This window comes from Chelonia mydas, chromosome 1 (genome assembly GCF_015237465.2).
Source record: "Chelonia mydas isolate rCheMyd1 chromosome 1, rCheMyd1.pri.v2, whole genome shotgun sequence".
NCBI lineage: Eukaryota > Metazoa > Chordata > Testudines > Cheloniidae > Chelonia > Chelonia mydas.
This window is the reverse complement of record NC_057849.1, coordinates 159,003,669-159,017,727: the sequence shown is the minus strand read 5'-3', so window position 1 is coordinate 159,017,727 and position 14,059 is coordinate 159,003,669. Positions and strand designations below refer to the sequence as shown.

The window sequence follows — 14,059 nt, the reverse complement described above, 5'->3', positions numbered from 1 at the left end:
TGCAGAAATACATATCTAAAGAAAATCCATTGTGCACTATATGTCCAAGGCAAGTATGATGCCCTCAGAAAAAAATTAGAAATGCAATCTGTTTTAGACAATTAAAAACATTTTGTTAATATTACTGTACAGTCACAATGCATATACTTGAATTTACTATGACCGGTCAAAATAGGGTGGGATATTTAAGAACACTCAGTGTTGGCCTAACTCTGCTCCCACTGAAGTCAATGAGAGCAGAATTAAGCCAAACACTGAAAGCTTTGGAAAATCCCACCCTCAATGTGCAAGAAAAAAAATCTAGGGGTAACTGAACAGATTACTTCAGATCCAGAGCATAGCTACACAAATTTATATGGAAGAATTCAGTTCCCAGAATGAAGTATTTTATCGTTTAGTACTGTAGGTCTCTCTACATTAAGAAATAAAACCATTTCAACAATCATCAATTTGTTTAATAATACATAGCTCTTAAATAACACTTTTCATCAGTAGATCTTAAAGCATTTTATAAACGTCAGTATCATATACATAGTACAGATGGGGAAACCAAAGCACAGAGTGGTGAAGTGACTTGCTCAAGGTCACCCAGCAGGCTAGCAGTAGAGCTGAGAATACAGCCCATATCTTCTGAGTCCCAGTTCAGTGCTCTATGCCACAGGTGAACCAGTGCTGACCACAGCTTAATTTAGGTACAAATCCATCTATTCCAGTTGTTGAAAGTGTTAAATTTCCTAGCATTGACAAGCCTTTGACTTTTCTTACAATGCGTTTCTAAAAATTATTGTACGAGTGTCTTATTCTAACAGGTCCTGATTCCAATTAATTTCTGTTACAAATGCCTTTGTCAGCAAGAAAAAACATTTGATTTACTTCACTAATGGGAATATCCCTCAATGCAGGGATTGCTTCTTCTTGAGATTTCTTCTGCTGCTGATTTTTTGCAAAGTTATCTGTAGAAATACGACAAAAGACATTTCACTATTCCATGATTAAAAACTGATGGTATAAAATGAAATACTTTGTTTTCCTGCTAGAAGTGTTGTTAGACTCCTACACTTCATCAACATAAAAGCATACTGCTCTGATTTTACATCACATCCAGCTACAACCTAATCCAATACAACGTTTAACAGAGTGAAATTCAGGAAACATTCCACTTTTCAGACATTTACAGCATCATTCTGGTTTACTGAAAGTGAATGCATTTTGTTGGTAACATCAGTTTATCTACAGTAGATATTAACGTTCTGCTCCCTCTAGCAAAGCAAGTTCCATAGTGCTGATTCAAGAAAGAGTTGCGGCTAAATTCTGCCTGTGGATGCGTGCTGCTGACCCTTTTCTTTCTTGACCTCAGCAGCTTTCTATCAAGTCATCAGTCTAGTCATCAAGTCATCACCATCTTTACTGCAGAGTCTACATTTGGCTCTTTCCACTTCAATGCACAGTTCAGTGGAAGCAAATCAAAATAAGTCAATGAAACATGCCTTAAATACTAATTTTGTTGGTTTTCATTAGAAGTGAATGGATATGGGCGAAATGGTCTGCCAATTGGGACAGCTTATCTTTAGCATAGACTTGGATTCTAATAATCTGGGTAATTTTTGAATTCTCCCATGTTCTTGCTCAGGAAAAACAGTTATCAGCAAATAAAAGAAATACCATCTTGAGAAAGATGGGAAAATACGGAGGAAGCCACCAGTATTTCAAGTAGTCAGAACTGGACCGGTGGGCAGAAACAAAATCCATGGGAAAGAGTAGCAAATGCTAGACTGTAATGGTTGTCCTAAAGAAGATATATTTGGAAAAAAATATAACTGCAAGTTTTGACTGTTTTAACATTGTATTGAAATGAAGTTTGAACAAAATATATAATTGTTTATAACAGCTCCTGTAATACATCAATACATTAAACATAGGTGAAAATTCAAGGCTTTGAATCTGATTTAGTTTAGTTATACTAGCAAATATGTTTACGGTGATTGTCAAAAACTTTTGTTGGAGGCTTAAGAACTAGACAAGAAAATTATCAACTACCTGTAATGGTGTGCATGGAGTTGAGCGGAGCAGTACTCATCATGTTAATACCAAAGAGTAGTATATAGCCAATTCCTAAAGTAACTAGAAGGTATACAGGCAAAGCAACTGCCCAGTACCTGCAGAATAAAATATTTATTTTTAAATGACATCTTGCAAAAGAAAGTCTTTAGTAAAAAATTATTTCCAGCTCTAAATCAAGCACGACTGTGCAGAAGTAGAAACATTTAAATTGAATTTAAAGTATATAGAAAAAACAGTTATAGCCAAACCCACCACACTAAAAAGAGAAGACCCTGAAAATGCAGTTCATTAACTAAAGATCCAGTATGGAATTATGTGACCAGTATGTGACCAGTATGGAATAATAGCCAAATAAATGCCTTAGACAGTTTATTTGGAAAATTTAATTTAATACAATTTACCATGATATTTCAGAAAAAAACCTTAGTTAAACCAAGCTGCCAAGTTACTTTAAGAACATAGCAGACAGGTGAACTGCACTTCATTTTAGCTTGCTGATAATTTTTCAGAGTAAACTGTTGTTTCTGACATTACTTTACATAAACATTACTTTACATAAATACTGTAGCTGTTTGTGAGGAGAAACATATTAAATCTCCTTTTCCAAGTTGGATTAAATGTAAAATATTTTAAATGTAAAAGGACACTGGCACAATTTTTCTGGGTATGCGTTTGCTCGTTCACATGTTTAACAGTGAATGAATTTAACCTACTTTTGAGGCCAGTATGTTAGTCCCAATGAGAATAACCAAGATTCAGGAACATACGCCCATACAAGGTATAACACTGTGCAAAAAGAATAAAAGTTAATAGTTTGAGCATAATGGTACTGTTTACATTGTTTTAAGAGGTAAATTAGTTCTAGATCAACACTTATAGCACTGTCATTATAGAGGATACAAACAAATTATAAACATTTTCTCTATAGATTCCAAAAAGCATCTAAATAGGTCTGCTGAAATACTGCATAGAATGCTACCATGAAAACAAAAACTACGCAACAGGGATACAAACTTTGTAACTGATGGTACTTTAACTCTCTCTTCTTCTTCATATTTGTTTTCTAATTCCAGAATAAAATAGACAAGAATTCCTTGCACCATTTGTCGATTTTTTAAAAAAGGTTAAAATTTTAATTTAAAATTAATTTTAAACATTTGTATTTTAAGAACATTGGTCCAAAGTATTTCTCTAGGTCTTCAGAAACATGCACAAATGACTACGTATGTATAACTATATGACAGCACTAAACCACAAAGGGTTTAATTCTACAGTCAAAACTAGCAATAATGTTAATGGGTAATTTGACCACACAAGGACAGCAGGATTTAGCCATTAACCCCCCCCCAACAAACCCAATTAACTCCCAAAATGAGACGTCTGTGGAGTACCAAATGTTATTTGAGTGGAATTCCACACATCTTCAATGAGATTTTCTTTTTTAAATACTTCAGTTCTTTACTATAGTATGCCACTTAAGGGACTATCACAATAGAAATGATAAAATGTAAACACCCAAAATAGGGATTAGGATAGCATTGTACTAGGTACTGTACAAACAAGCACACAATGACAGCTCTTGCCCCAGAGAGCTCAAAATCTAGAATTCTGGCAAGTAAGTAAACATATAAATCGGGAATTGGTGGGGAAGGATAAAGTAACAGAGAGTCACACTAGTCCCAACTGTCACAAAACTGAAACAAGAGTTACAACAACCTAATACTTGAAGAAATGTTTTTAAAAATGGGTATTTTACTGAAAATATATTTAGAATGGGAGTAAATTTGGATTTACTGATTTCAGTGCCAATGAAGTAAGTATTAATCCAAAAATATTTCTCTTAAGAAGAACAGTAAGGTCAATTTTGGATCAAAAGTTAAGGTTTTACAACATCTTAGATCAACAGAACAGTTACTAGCAAGAGGATATAGAAGATGGAATCCCAGGGTAGAGTCTGGTGGGAACACCCTTGGAGTGGAGCCCTCCTTAGCTCCATCCTTGCTGAGCTGCTTGAAATGGGAAGGGTTCTGGGATTCCTACAGCCAGATGCTCTTCTGTCCCTGAAATCGCTGGTGCTCCATTTTTCATCTCTGTCTTTGATGTGCTAAATTTGAAGTCCCTAAACTATTCTCTAACTGTTGGAAGAGAAGGAACACTCCTTCTCTATTTAGTTTTCCCCACCCAAAAGCCTCAAACTTGCTGCAAAGGAGTATGGGCTCTTTGCTACTCCACTCCTTACCCAATGAGTATCTCCAGCACCTTCCTCTGTTGTGGCGCATCATTGCTGAAAGCAGCAGCACAGTGAAACTGATGTGATTCTTGTCAGCCTTCATCTTTGAGTATCAGTCCACATCTTCAGAATTTGTATTTGCACCTTTAACTTCTACACAGGTCACAAAGTGCCAACTGTGTACACATGATATGCTGTACACTCAGCCTACTGGAAAGATTTTCAACTAACTCCCTGAAATATAGTTGTTCCCACAGCACACTTGGCTACATGGCGACGAGCAGCAGTATCAGGGAGAACAAAATCCAAAAGGATAATACAAGGGAGAACTGACAAGACTTGGATTATCCCACAAAGTTGCAAAATGATTTTAACAACAGTTCAGAGAGACAAGCTTGGGAGGTAATAACTTTTATTGGACCAACTTCTGTTGGTGAGAAAACAAGCTTCTGAGCTTACACGGGCTCTAATGCTTCTCTCTCACCAACAGAAGGTGGTCCAATAAAAGATATTACCTCACCCATCTTGTCTCTCTAATATCCTGGGCCCAACGCTGCAAATAATAGAATCATAGAATATCAGGGTTGGAAGGGACCTCAGGAGGTCATCTAGTCCAACCCCCTGCTCAAAGCAGGACCAATCCCCAATTTCTGCCCTAGATCCCTAAATGGCCCCCTCAAGGATTGAACTCATGACCCTGGGTTTAGCAGGCCAATTCATAAACCACTGAGCTATCCTTCCCCCTAGTTTAGTCCTTCTTCACAACTAATATAATTTTTATTACATGAGAAGTATTAACACAGAGTTAATCTTACTAGAAGCATGACTGTACAGTATTCATTTCTGCCTTTTAATACAACAAATACATGTAACACTTTGCTCAGAATGCAAACATACTTACTAAAGCCAAACTGGGAACCTAAGAAAAGAACAAACCCATATATTGCTCTTTCAGGCAATGGGGCTGGAGAGTTTTCAACCATGTCAGTCTCTTCTTTTTAACTGAGAAAAAGAATTACAAGAAGCTATTAGCTACACATTACCTTAGGGTAGGGTTGACAACTTTCTAATTGTACAAAACTGAACCTTGCCCCGCCCCTTCTCTGAGATTCCACCCCTGCTAACTCCATTCCCCCCTCCCTCTGTCACTTGCTCTCCCCCACTCTCGCTCATTTTCACCATGCTGGAGGAGGGGGTTGGGGTGCGGGCTAAGGCTGGAAGTGTGGGCTCTGGGGTGGGGCTGGGTATGAGGGGTTTGGGGTGCAGGAGGGGGCTCAGAGCTGGGCCAAGGGGCTGGGGTGCAGGCTCCAGGAGGGAGTTTGGGTGTAGGAGGGGGTTCTGACCTGGGGCAGTGGGCTGGGGTGTGAAATGGGGCAAGGGGTGACACTTACCTCAGTTGGCTCCCAGAAGCAACCAGCATATCCGGCTCCTAGGTGCAGGGGCGGCCACAGGGGTTCTGTGTACTGCCCGCAGCTGCTGCCCCCACAGCTCCCATTGGCCATGGTTTCTGGCTAATTGGAGCTGCAGATCCGGAGCTCGGGGCAGGGCCAGCATGCCCCTGTGGCTATCCCATGCACCTAGGAGCCACATATGCCACCTGCTTCTGGGAGCCACGCTGAGCCTGCTTTAGCCTGGCTTTTAGCTGACTGGACTTTTAGCAGCTGTCAGCAGTCCCTTTTCGACCGGGCGTTCTGGTTGAAAACCGGATGCCTGGCAAAGCTACAATAGGGATTTTTTTTATAGGTTTTTAGGTTTCCATGATGTTGAGAAACCCATGAATATGCTATTCCTCTCACTTTCATTATGGCAAATGGGAATCAAGTAGTTTTGTTCCTGGTGCAATGTGGTCACACCCCTACTACTAGAGCAAGGGTTCTCCAACTGGGGGTTGGGACCCCTCAGGGGGGCACGAGCTGTCAGCCTCCACCCCAAACCCTGCTTTGCCTCCAGCATTTATAATGGTGTTAAATATATAAAGAAGTGTTTTTAATTTATAAGGGGAGTCTCACTCAGAGGCTTGCTATGTGAAAGGGGTCACCAGTACAAAGGTTTGAGAACCACTGCGCTAGGGCTACCTGTTGCCACGGCTCCTGGCAGGGGAACCTGCACTCTAACTGGATTTGCAGTTGTTGGCACGGACAAGAAGCCAGGGCTTAAAAGAAGCAGTATTTCCTGCTCAGCACCAAGCAGGTTGTTGGGCACAGGCTGCCCCTGCCGGGGGCGAAGACCCGTGCGGAGCCCGGGTTTTCCTTGCAGTGGAGTTGGGCACCCAAAGGACGCTTCGCTCCCCTGCGGGGCAGCGCGGGCACAGCACGGCCCGTGGGTGCCAACCCCCGACGCCTCCCGGAGCAGCCGCGGCCCTCCTCGCCATCAGTGCGGAGACGGGCCGTGAACGAGGCAGGCCCTCCAGGAAACTCCAACGACAAGGCGACACCGGGGCAGCTCGCCGCGGCCCAGGTGCCTCCCGCAGGTGGCGGGGAGGGGGGAGGGGAGCGGGCAACAACAACGCTGCAGACGGGGCCGGGAGCCCCATTCGTCACCGCAACGCGGCCGCCGGAGGCTCTCGCTGTCCTGGGGGCTGCGAGGCCCTCAGGACTGGGGCGGCTCCCCGCACGGACCCATCCCCCTCGGGAAAACTGCCGCCCGCGCGGCGCCAAGCTCGCGGCCATTTGACACCCGCGGGGAGAAGCAGCAGCAGCAGCACCGGGCCGAGGTGGCGCCCCCTGGCCTCCCGCTCTGCCCATCCCCCTCTCACCTCCCCCCGGCCTGCTCCGGGTGAGGCCTGGGACTCCCCAGGCCAGTGAGAGAGAGGAAGCCGCGCACGACGAGCCTCCTCCATCGGGACGGGGAGGTGCGCCCGGCCCTACCCAACCGCCTGTGACACATCCAGAGCGCAACGCGACGGCTTTCTGCGCGCATGCGTGGTGACACGACAGACACACGCGTGAGCGATCGGAGTCGTCGCCTGCGCATGACGTTAAAAGAGGACGTCAGACCCGCTTCCCCGCTTTTCGCCAGTCAGCTTAAGGAAGCGTCGACGTGCACCTCGGCCTCTCGCGCAGGCAACGCAAGGTGCGAGGAGCCTGTTCCCCTTTCTGAAACCCCTGACGTCAGGAGGCAAGCAGCCAATCGAAGGTCTGGGAGGAAGAGGGAGGGGCGGTGGGGGAAGTGGCTGTTCTTTGGCAGAGGTTCCGCTCGTTGGCCGCTGCTGCTGAGCAGGAAGTGGGGGGTGTCGCTGCTCTCGGGGCTCGGGCCCGGCCCGGTGAGTTGGGGGGGGGGCGGCGTTGTCAGGGGGTGCGCCTGGGGTATCGGTTCAACGATCGTTTCTGTGCTCGCGCGTCCCCCGCCTGCTCTGCGTGTGGCGCGCGGCCGGCGGCGGCGGCGATTGTGCTTAGCCCCGGAGAGGGGGGGAGGCGGCGGGGGGAGGGATCACAGGGCGCCCTCGCTCCCCCCGGCCCCTCCCCCGTGCTGGCTGCCAGGGGTGCCCCAGCGAGGAGGAGACAGGAGCCCGCTGGCACCATCCGCCCGGGCTCCGGCGGGTCCCGCTCGCTCCCCTCGCCCACCCCAGAGCCCCTGCGGCGGCGGCGCCGCCAGGCCGCGTCCGGTGGCGGGGAGAGGCGGATCGGCGGCAGCAGGCGCGCCCGGCAAGGAGTGCCGGCTTGGCCTGAGGCGCTTCCGGCGCCCCGGTTTGCGGAGAAAACGTGGGTGAAGGGAGCTAAGTGTCACGTGAGGCGGCGTCCAGCCCGCGTGGAACAGGGGCCCGCTCTCCGCCGGCTCGGGCCCCGCGCCCCCGCTTCGCCGGCGCCCGCGCTTCTGGGGCGGGCGAGCGCCCCTCCCTGTAGTGACTGACCGCCGTGAAGAGCTGGCGTTGTCTGCACCAAGGTGTACCTGTGTCCTGTGAAACGGGGGTGACGGATTAGTGCTGTAAGTGTTACGATCACCTCTAGCTAGCTTTGGGTCACAAGAGCCAAGACATGATGACTGCAGACTGCTTTAATTGTCCTGTGCTGAAATAGATAATGCTTGGGATCCACTGTATGGTAAAGACTATAGGTAAGCCCCATAGGTAAGCCCCTGTGGGGAAACACGCAGACCAGTCTGGACTGCATGCACGGTGCCAAGTCAGACAAAGGAACTTGGGAATCCTGAACACAGAGTCTCTGGAATGGATAAAATTGAACCCGGGAGCTGAGGTGAGCGACTCACTGACTGGAGAGCTCAGTATGTCAGGAAGGCAGCAGTTACAGGGGGCAACTCTTCTCACTCTGGCCAAGCTTGGGGTACCTGGGTTAAGCAGTATGTCCATAAACAGGCAACGGTGGGCTGGGTTTAGGTAGGAAATATATGTATAGGCTTTTTTTATTTAAAACCCTGTTCTCTCTCCTTGTTACATTTCTGTGAATGAATAAATCACTTGTTTTTTGAAGAACGTGTTCTGAACCACTGCATTTCATGTTGGCCACAAGCTTCCAGAGAGGAGTCTATAGTTAAACCCAGTTGCACAAGCTGAGGTATATGGCTGCTAAATGAGGAATGTTGTAGTCTGGTGATCCTGTCTAAAGTGGTGTGAATTGTGGGGTTCTGGTCTGGGAGAAGTGCAGGTAGAGGCGAGGCTTGCTACTTGGAAGAAGTGCCCATGGAGAGACAGAGAGATCACAGGACAGTTTGCCCTGAGCCAAACCAAAAGCATTTTATGAATTTGGGTTAGTGTACATAGTTGTCTGTGATCAGTAAAGAGAGTACAGGCTGTAAAATGCAAATTACAAAGAAAGTGTTTTGGGTTAGTTTTGGCAAGCAGATAGAAATTTCTATGAAGTTGACTGTTCTCTGTGTTCCAGTGCAAAAAAACTTTCCCGAGTCATGAAGCCTACAAAAATCTTAACAGGCTGTGCTGGTTCCACAGATGATCATGCTGACCGATATTGTCTCCTTGTTTCCTGTGTTCCCTCATCGGTCTATCCATCTTTTGTCTCTAGTTTTATACCTAGATTGTAACCTCTTTGGTAACACTGATTATCTCGACTTCTAGACGGTCCTGAGTGGAAAGCTGAATGGATTCACAGCTGAATGGATCATTTCCCCTCACATTAGGTTATAATTTAATTTTGCAGACATTCTAAGCACTGTCAGATGAATATACAAATTGAGTTTTTGGTTTTTTTTTATAATGCATTTCTGGCTTTTTTTTCCCCCAGAGGCATGCACTATGGAAGTAACTACATTGAAGTCTGATTCCACTTTTTATGGTGGTTGTGCTAAACAATGCTGTGAATTGGTAAGTAACTATTAATATATAAGGGACTGGCAGGATGCCTAATGGAGGCTCTTAATTAGGTGGTCTGCACTCTGATTTTGTCCTGGAATAGCTGTCAGATAAGGTGTAGGTGGTTTTTGTTTTTTAATTTAAATCATTATGCTGGTAGGGTCCCTAATCGGAACACAGTTATGCTGATAGGAGGATGATCTATACCAGTATAGATTATTCCCCTTCCACTCGGGGAATAAGTTATATGGGTGTATCAGATAGTATCTGGCCCTCAGGAGGAGTCAGGGGCTCGGCTTACCTCTGACAGGCTGCACTAGGGGGAATGAGGCAACTCAGGTTCATATGGCTTACTGAGTAATTGGGAAGCATTTAATTAGGCAGTGAAGTACCTGGGCGTGATAAAGAAAGCTATTCCCAGAGGGGATGGGAATCCAGTGAAGGAAACCTGGGAAGAATACTCTTCAGTGGGAGGGTTTCTGGAAGGAAGGGACTATGAATGACTCCCATGAAAGACGTCAACAGGCAGAAGCCCTGGAATGAGAAATCAGACGTTATCCTGAGGAAAGGTCTTGGGAGTTTGGCCTTGACCCAAGAAAAGAGACCCTCCCCCAGTTAGTAAGAAGAGGCCCTGGACTCTAGAAAAGGGTTCTGTGTCATGAAGGCCTCACTGGTAAGGGACATGGGATATAACTGTGTTGACAGACTAATGCTGACTTAGGCCCTGCACCTTCCTGTGCATGTGGTATTCCACCTTCGGGGTTGAATAAACTAGGCCCCTGAACGGTTGATGTTCAATATATACATCTCATTGGACTTCATAAAACTGTCACTCAGGGAAACTGAGGCAGAGACAATGGTGGGGCCTCACTGGGCTGCCAGGGGTACTCTAGGGTGAGGGCCCTGATTATGGTATGGTGCTAGAAGTGGGGTATGAGGCCCCCTCCCATCAAGTAGGGATGATAACACAGAGCAATGCTTACACTTGTCTTGAGTGAAAGATGTCGTATGTTCTGGATCTGCAGAAGGAGTAGCAGTGACAACTCAAGGAGCCCTTGTCACAGGCTTGCGGGGGAGCCCAGCAATCCTTGTAGGCCCAGCTGTTAGAAATGGAAGGGAAAGAAGTCAGATGGTCCTGCTAAGGGGGTGCAGGTACTGTGGGCAAGAGGGGCATGCAAATTGGGTTTGTCCCTGGAGTAACAAGGGAGATTACTGGGTGGTGCAGAGTACTGTGGCACACCCAGAAAGTGCTGGGTCACAAAGGATGCCTAGTCTCAGACGCAAGAGACCCCGATGTCTCTTAAAGAGACTAAGAAAACACTGTTTGTGGCCAAGAAGGGTGATTGTCCTAGAATTATTAACGTGCTTGAAATGTGAAGAACTGGGACATGGAAAGACACATTGCCTGGCAAGAACTTTGAATTTTAAACAGAGGAGACCTCCCATGGGAATGCATGAAGTTGTGTAATGGGAAACTCACAGTACAGAAGCCAGGGCTAGAGCTTGACCAGAGGGTTCCACCTCCCCACACTCCGAATTATCTGGGATACAGTGATTTCTCATGTGGCCACAGGGCAGAAAAACTTCAGAAGTTTGAAGGGCTTGATGGTCCCAGCACTTGCTGGGAAAGAAAGAAGGGGCCCCAGGCTGAGGAAGCTTGGGAGGCAAGATCAGCCTAGGTCCCAAAGTTCCCAGAGTCCCAGGGAGCGTGTGGGGCAAGAATGCAAATGAGGTGGTGAAGCAGTTCTACATTTGCATCTGCAAACTGGATGTTTTCCTGGCAAAATTATTTGAGCAAGGTAAGCAAGCCCATCAACTATCTGACAGGTAGTTCGGGCTAGTAGCAGATAGTGAGGGAAATTATTTAGTCAGGTCTTGGATTAAAGTGCTTGAAAGGGAATGGAGTCTGTCTTAGGAGAAACTTTGTGTTAGCACTCAAGAAGCCCAACAGGTAAGAGTGCAGCACTAACACCTGGATGGGCAGACAATGTTTAAAATATTCCAAGCTTTGAAAGACAGTAAACCTGAATAAGATGTCAAAGGCCAGATGCTGCCTGACCAGGAGAGACCACTCTCAGCAGTGGCGAATACGCGAGACCAAGAAATCCTGATTTTTTTATTTTTTTTTTTTTTTAAGGAGGGAAGCAGGGCTCAGAGATGGGAGTAGCTTAAGTCAAGAGTCCAAACGACAGCATTACTGGGGATGACTGACCAGGAAAGCAAATATAGACTCAAGGCGAAAAGCAGATGCACTACCCTAATAAGAGAGCTGTACTCAGACTCCTTTGCATGTGAAAAGCTGGGCAGTTCCAAGTCTAAGAATAATAGAATCATAGAAGATTAGGGTTGGAAGACACCTCAGGAGGTCATCTAGTCCAAACCCCTGCTCAAAGCAGGACCAACCCGAACTAAACCATCCCAGCCGGTTTATAGGCTAGGCCTTAAAAACCTCTAAGGATGGAGATTCCATTACCTCCCTAGGTAACCCATTCCAGTGCTTCAGCACCCTCCGAGTGAAATAGTTTTTTTCCGAATATCCAACCTAGACCTCCCCCACTGCAACTTGAGACCATTGCTCCTTGTTCTGTCATCTGCCACCACTGAGAACAGCTAGTTCCATCCTCTTTGGAACCCCCACTTCAGGCAGTTGAAGGCTGCTATCAAATCCCCCCTCACTCTTCTCTTCTGCAGACTAAATAACCCCAGTTCCCTTAGCCTCTCCTCATAAGTAATATACCCCAGCCCTCTTATCATTTTCGTTGCCCTCTGCTGGACTCTCTCTAATTTGTCCTCATCCTTTCTGTAGTGAGGGGCCCAAAACTGGATGCAGTACTTCAGATGTGGCCTCACCAGTTTCGAATAGAGGGCAATAATCACTTCCCTCAATCTGCTGGCAATTCTCCTACTAATCCAGCCCAATATGCAACAAGGGCACACAAATGTTGACTGATATCCAGCTTCTCATCCACTGTAATTCACAGATCCTTTTTTTTGCAGGACTGCCGCTTAGCTAGTCAGTCCCCAGCCTATAGTAGTGCATGGGATTCTTCCGTCCTAAGTCCAGGACTCTGTACTTGTTGAACCTCATCAGATTTCTTTTAGTCCAATCCTCCAGTTAATGTGACTGACAGACGCCATCAACCAGCCAAAACAGGAAGTGAAAGACACTATGGACGGACAGTATAGCACCACACAGAAGGATTTGAAACAGCTGCTGCATCTGGAATAGAAGAGGGCAGACAAGCTCTATGAGGTGTCTGGGCCAATGGCAGGATACAGGTGCCAATCTCTCTGTGGCCAAGCAGCTGCTTTCGGAGGTGAGGCTAAAAAGGGGAAATGAAGAAAGAAGAAAAGAGACTGCTGAAGGATTAGTTGTGAAGTCTGCACATAGCAAAGCAGGCTGGAACCTCCCAGCTCCAAGAAGAGTTAGACAAGCTTACTGAGGAGTTAAAGGAGAAGAAAGAGTTTCCAGCAACTACAGATGCTGAAGGATGCTTTTTTCATTAACAGCAGGGCCAAGATTGACTTGATACAGCAGAAGAAAGATTTCAGCTCTTAATTTTTCTTCTGCCATATGTACTCAGCTGTGTTCGGCTGATGCACGACTGCCATCAGCAATTGTGAATTGTTTCACTATGGCTTGCAGCAGGGCTGCTTGGATGACACTGCAGTGTTCCATGAGGGGGCTCCTGTCTCGGCTCTGGAAATACTGCAGGATAAGGCATAAGGTGTTTGTAATGCTCACAACAAGAGTGCACAGCTGAGCGGGTTCCATGCTTATCAGGCTGTGGTGTCCGTGCGACTAACCCAGGCTTTTGAAAAAAGGGGCTAAAAAACCTTAGTTTGTTTGTCATTGATATGAGGGAGGGAGGGAGGAAAATGCGTCATGAGAGGCTAAAGCCATGTTCCCGTTACAACCTGCGACAATGTTTTGGTCACATGAGGCATTGCAAGCCCTACCCAAAATCCCATTTGCCTACTTGCACTGTGGGATAGCTACCCACAGTGCAGTGCTCGGTGCATCAGTGCAAGCACTGCTAATGAGGATGCAGTCCGCCGACACGATGAGTATGGGGTGGACACACAAGACAGACTTGCTTAATTTGGAGATTAGATGTTGACTTACATAAAGTCAACTTAACTTTGTAGTGTAGACATGGCCAGAGGTCTTTTTCAGGTCTGGGAAACATACTTAATGTTACAGCTAAATACAAGGTGGAACAGATTGTTTAGTGTAAGTAGTTCACCTTGAATGGTCCCTTGAAATATGTTAAGTGGCCTGTTAACAATCCTCCAGTCATGGGGAAGGGGGAGGGGGAACGGCAGCTTGTTTTGTGGTAATGGGTTATAGATGGTTGTAATGAGCCATAAATTCAGTGTCTCTATTCAGTCCATGATTTTTATTGTCAAGAAAGTTTGAACTAAAGGTTCCAGACTTTTGAAGGTGGTGTGCAGATTTCCTTTGAGAATGAGAACTGAGATCAGATATAGAGTGATCACTTTGT

General features: G+C 46.1%; 2 protein-coding genes across 18 annotated transcripts in view; one reads left to right on the top strand and one right to left on the bottom strand.

Annotated features, from left to right (window-relative positions):
- Nucleotides 1–433: 433 nt before the first annotated feature.
- LOC102944779 (phosphatidylinositol glycan anchor biosynthesis class P) lies at nt 434–7,230 on the bottom strand. 4 transcript variants are annotated; one of them, XM_007068249.4, is made up of 5 exons: nt 7,047–7,230; nt 5,193–5,293; nt 2,775–2,847; nt 2,038–2,156; nt 434–953 (listed from the first exon to the last, which is right to left on the bottom strand). In XM_007068249.4, the coding sequence occupies exons 2-5, from the start codon at nt 5,272–5,274 to the stop codon at nt 823–825; spliced, it is 405 nt and encodes a 134-aa protein (XP_007068311.1). In that variant the 5' UTR covers nt 5,275–5,293; nt 7,047–7,230; the 3' UTR covers nt 434–822. The 4 variants fall into 4 exon arrangements, with proteins under 4 accessions (XP_007068311.1, XP_043394195.1, XP_043394196.1 ...); XM_043538260.1 differs by having other exon boundaries at nt 4,301–5,293; nt 7,047–7,209; XM_043538261.1 differs by lacking the exon at nt 7,047–7,230 and adding an exon at nt 6,367–6,977.
- Nucleotides 7,231–7,285: 55 nt separating this feature from the next.
- The window catches only part of TTC3 (tetratricopeptide repeat domain 3), a 131,592-nt gene continuing 124,818 nt past the window's right edge, over nt 7,286–14,059 (top strand). For 6 of the 14 annotated variants that reach the window (XM_043538235.1, XM_043538242.1, XM_037904028.1 and 3 more), the window contains exons 1-2: nt 9,328–9,382; nt 9,487–9,566. In XM_043538235.1, the coding sequence (XP_043394170.1) occupies nt 9,343–9,382; nt 9,487–9,566 (120 nt within the window). In that variant the 5' untranslated portion in view covers nt 9,328–9,342. The other 8 variants (XM_037904079.2, XM_043538238.1, XM_037904065.2 and 5 more) reach the window with 5 other exon arrangements.

What these genes read in the sequence shown, in the direction of transcription:
- LOC102944779 (XM_043538260.1), bottom strand. Translation starts at nt 4,394, where the DNA reads ATGAAGGCTGACAAGAATCACATCAGTTTCACTGTGCTGCTGCTTTCA. An exon ending in GTGCTGGAGATACTCATTGG is followed by an intron (nt 2,848 to 4,300) that starts GTAAGGAGTGGA and finishes CTTTTTGCACAG; the next exon opens with TGTTATACCTTGTATGGGCG. An exon ending in CTCCATGCACACCATTACAG is followed by an intron (nt 954 to 2,037) that starts GTAGTTGATAAT and finishes GTATTTCTACAG; the next exon opens with ATAACTTTGCAAAAAATCAG.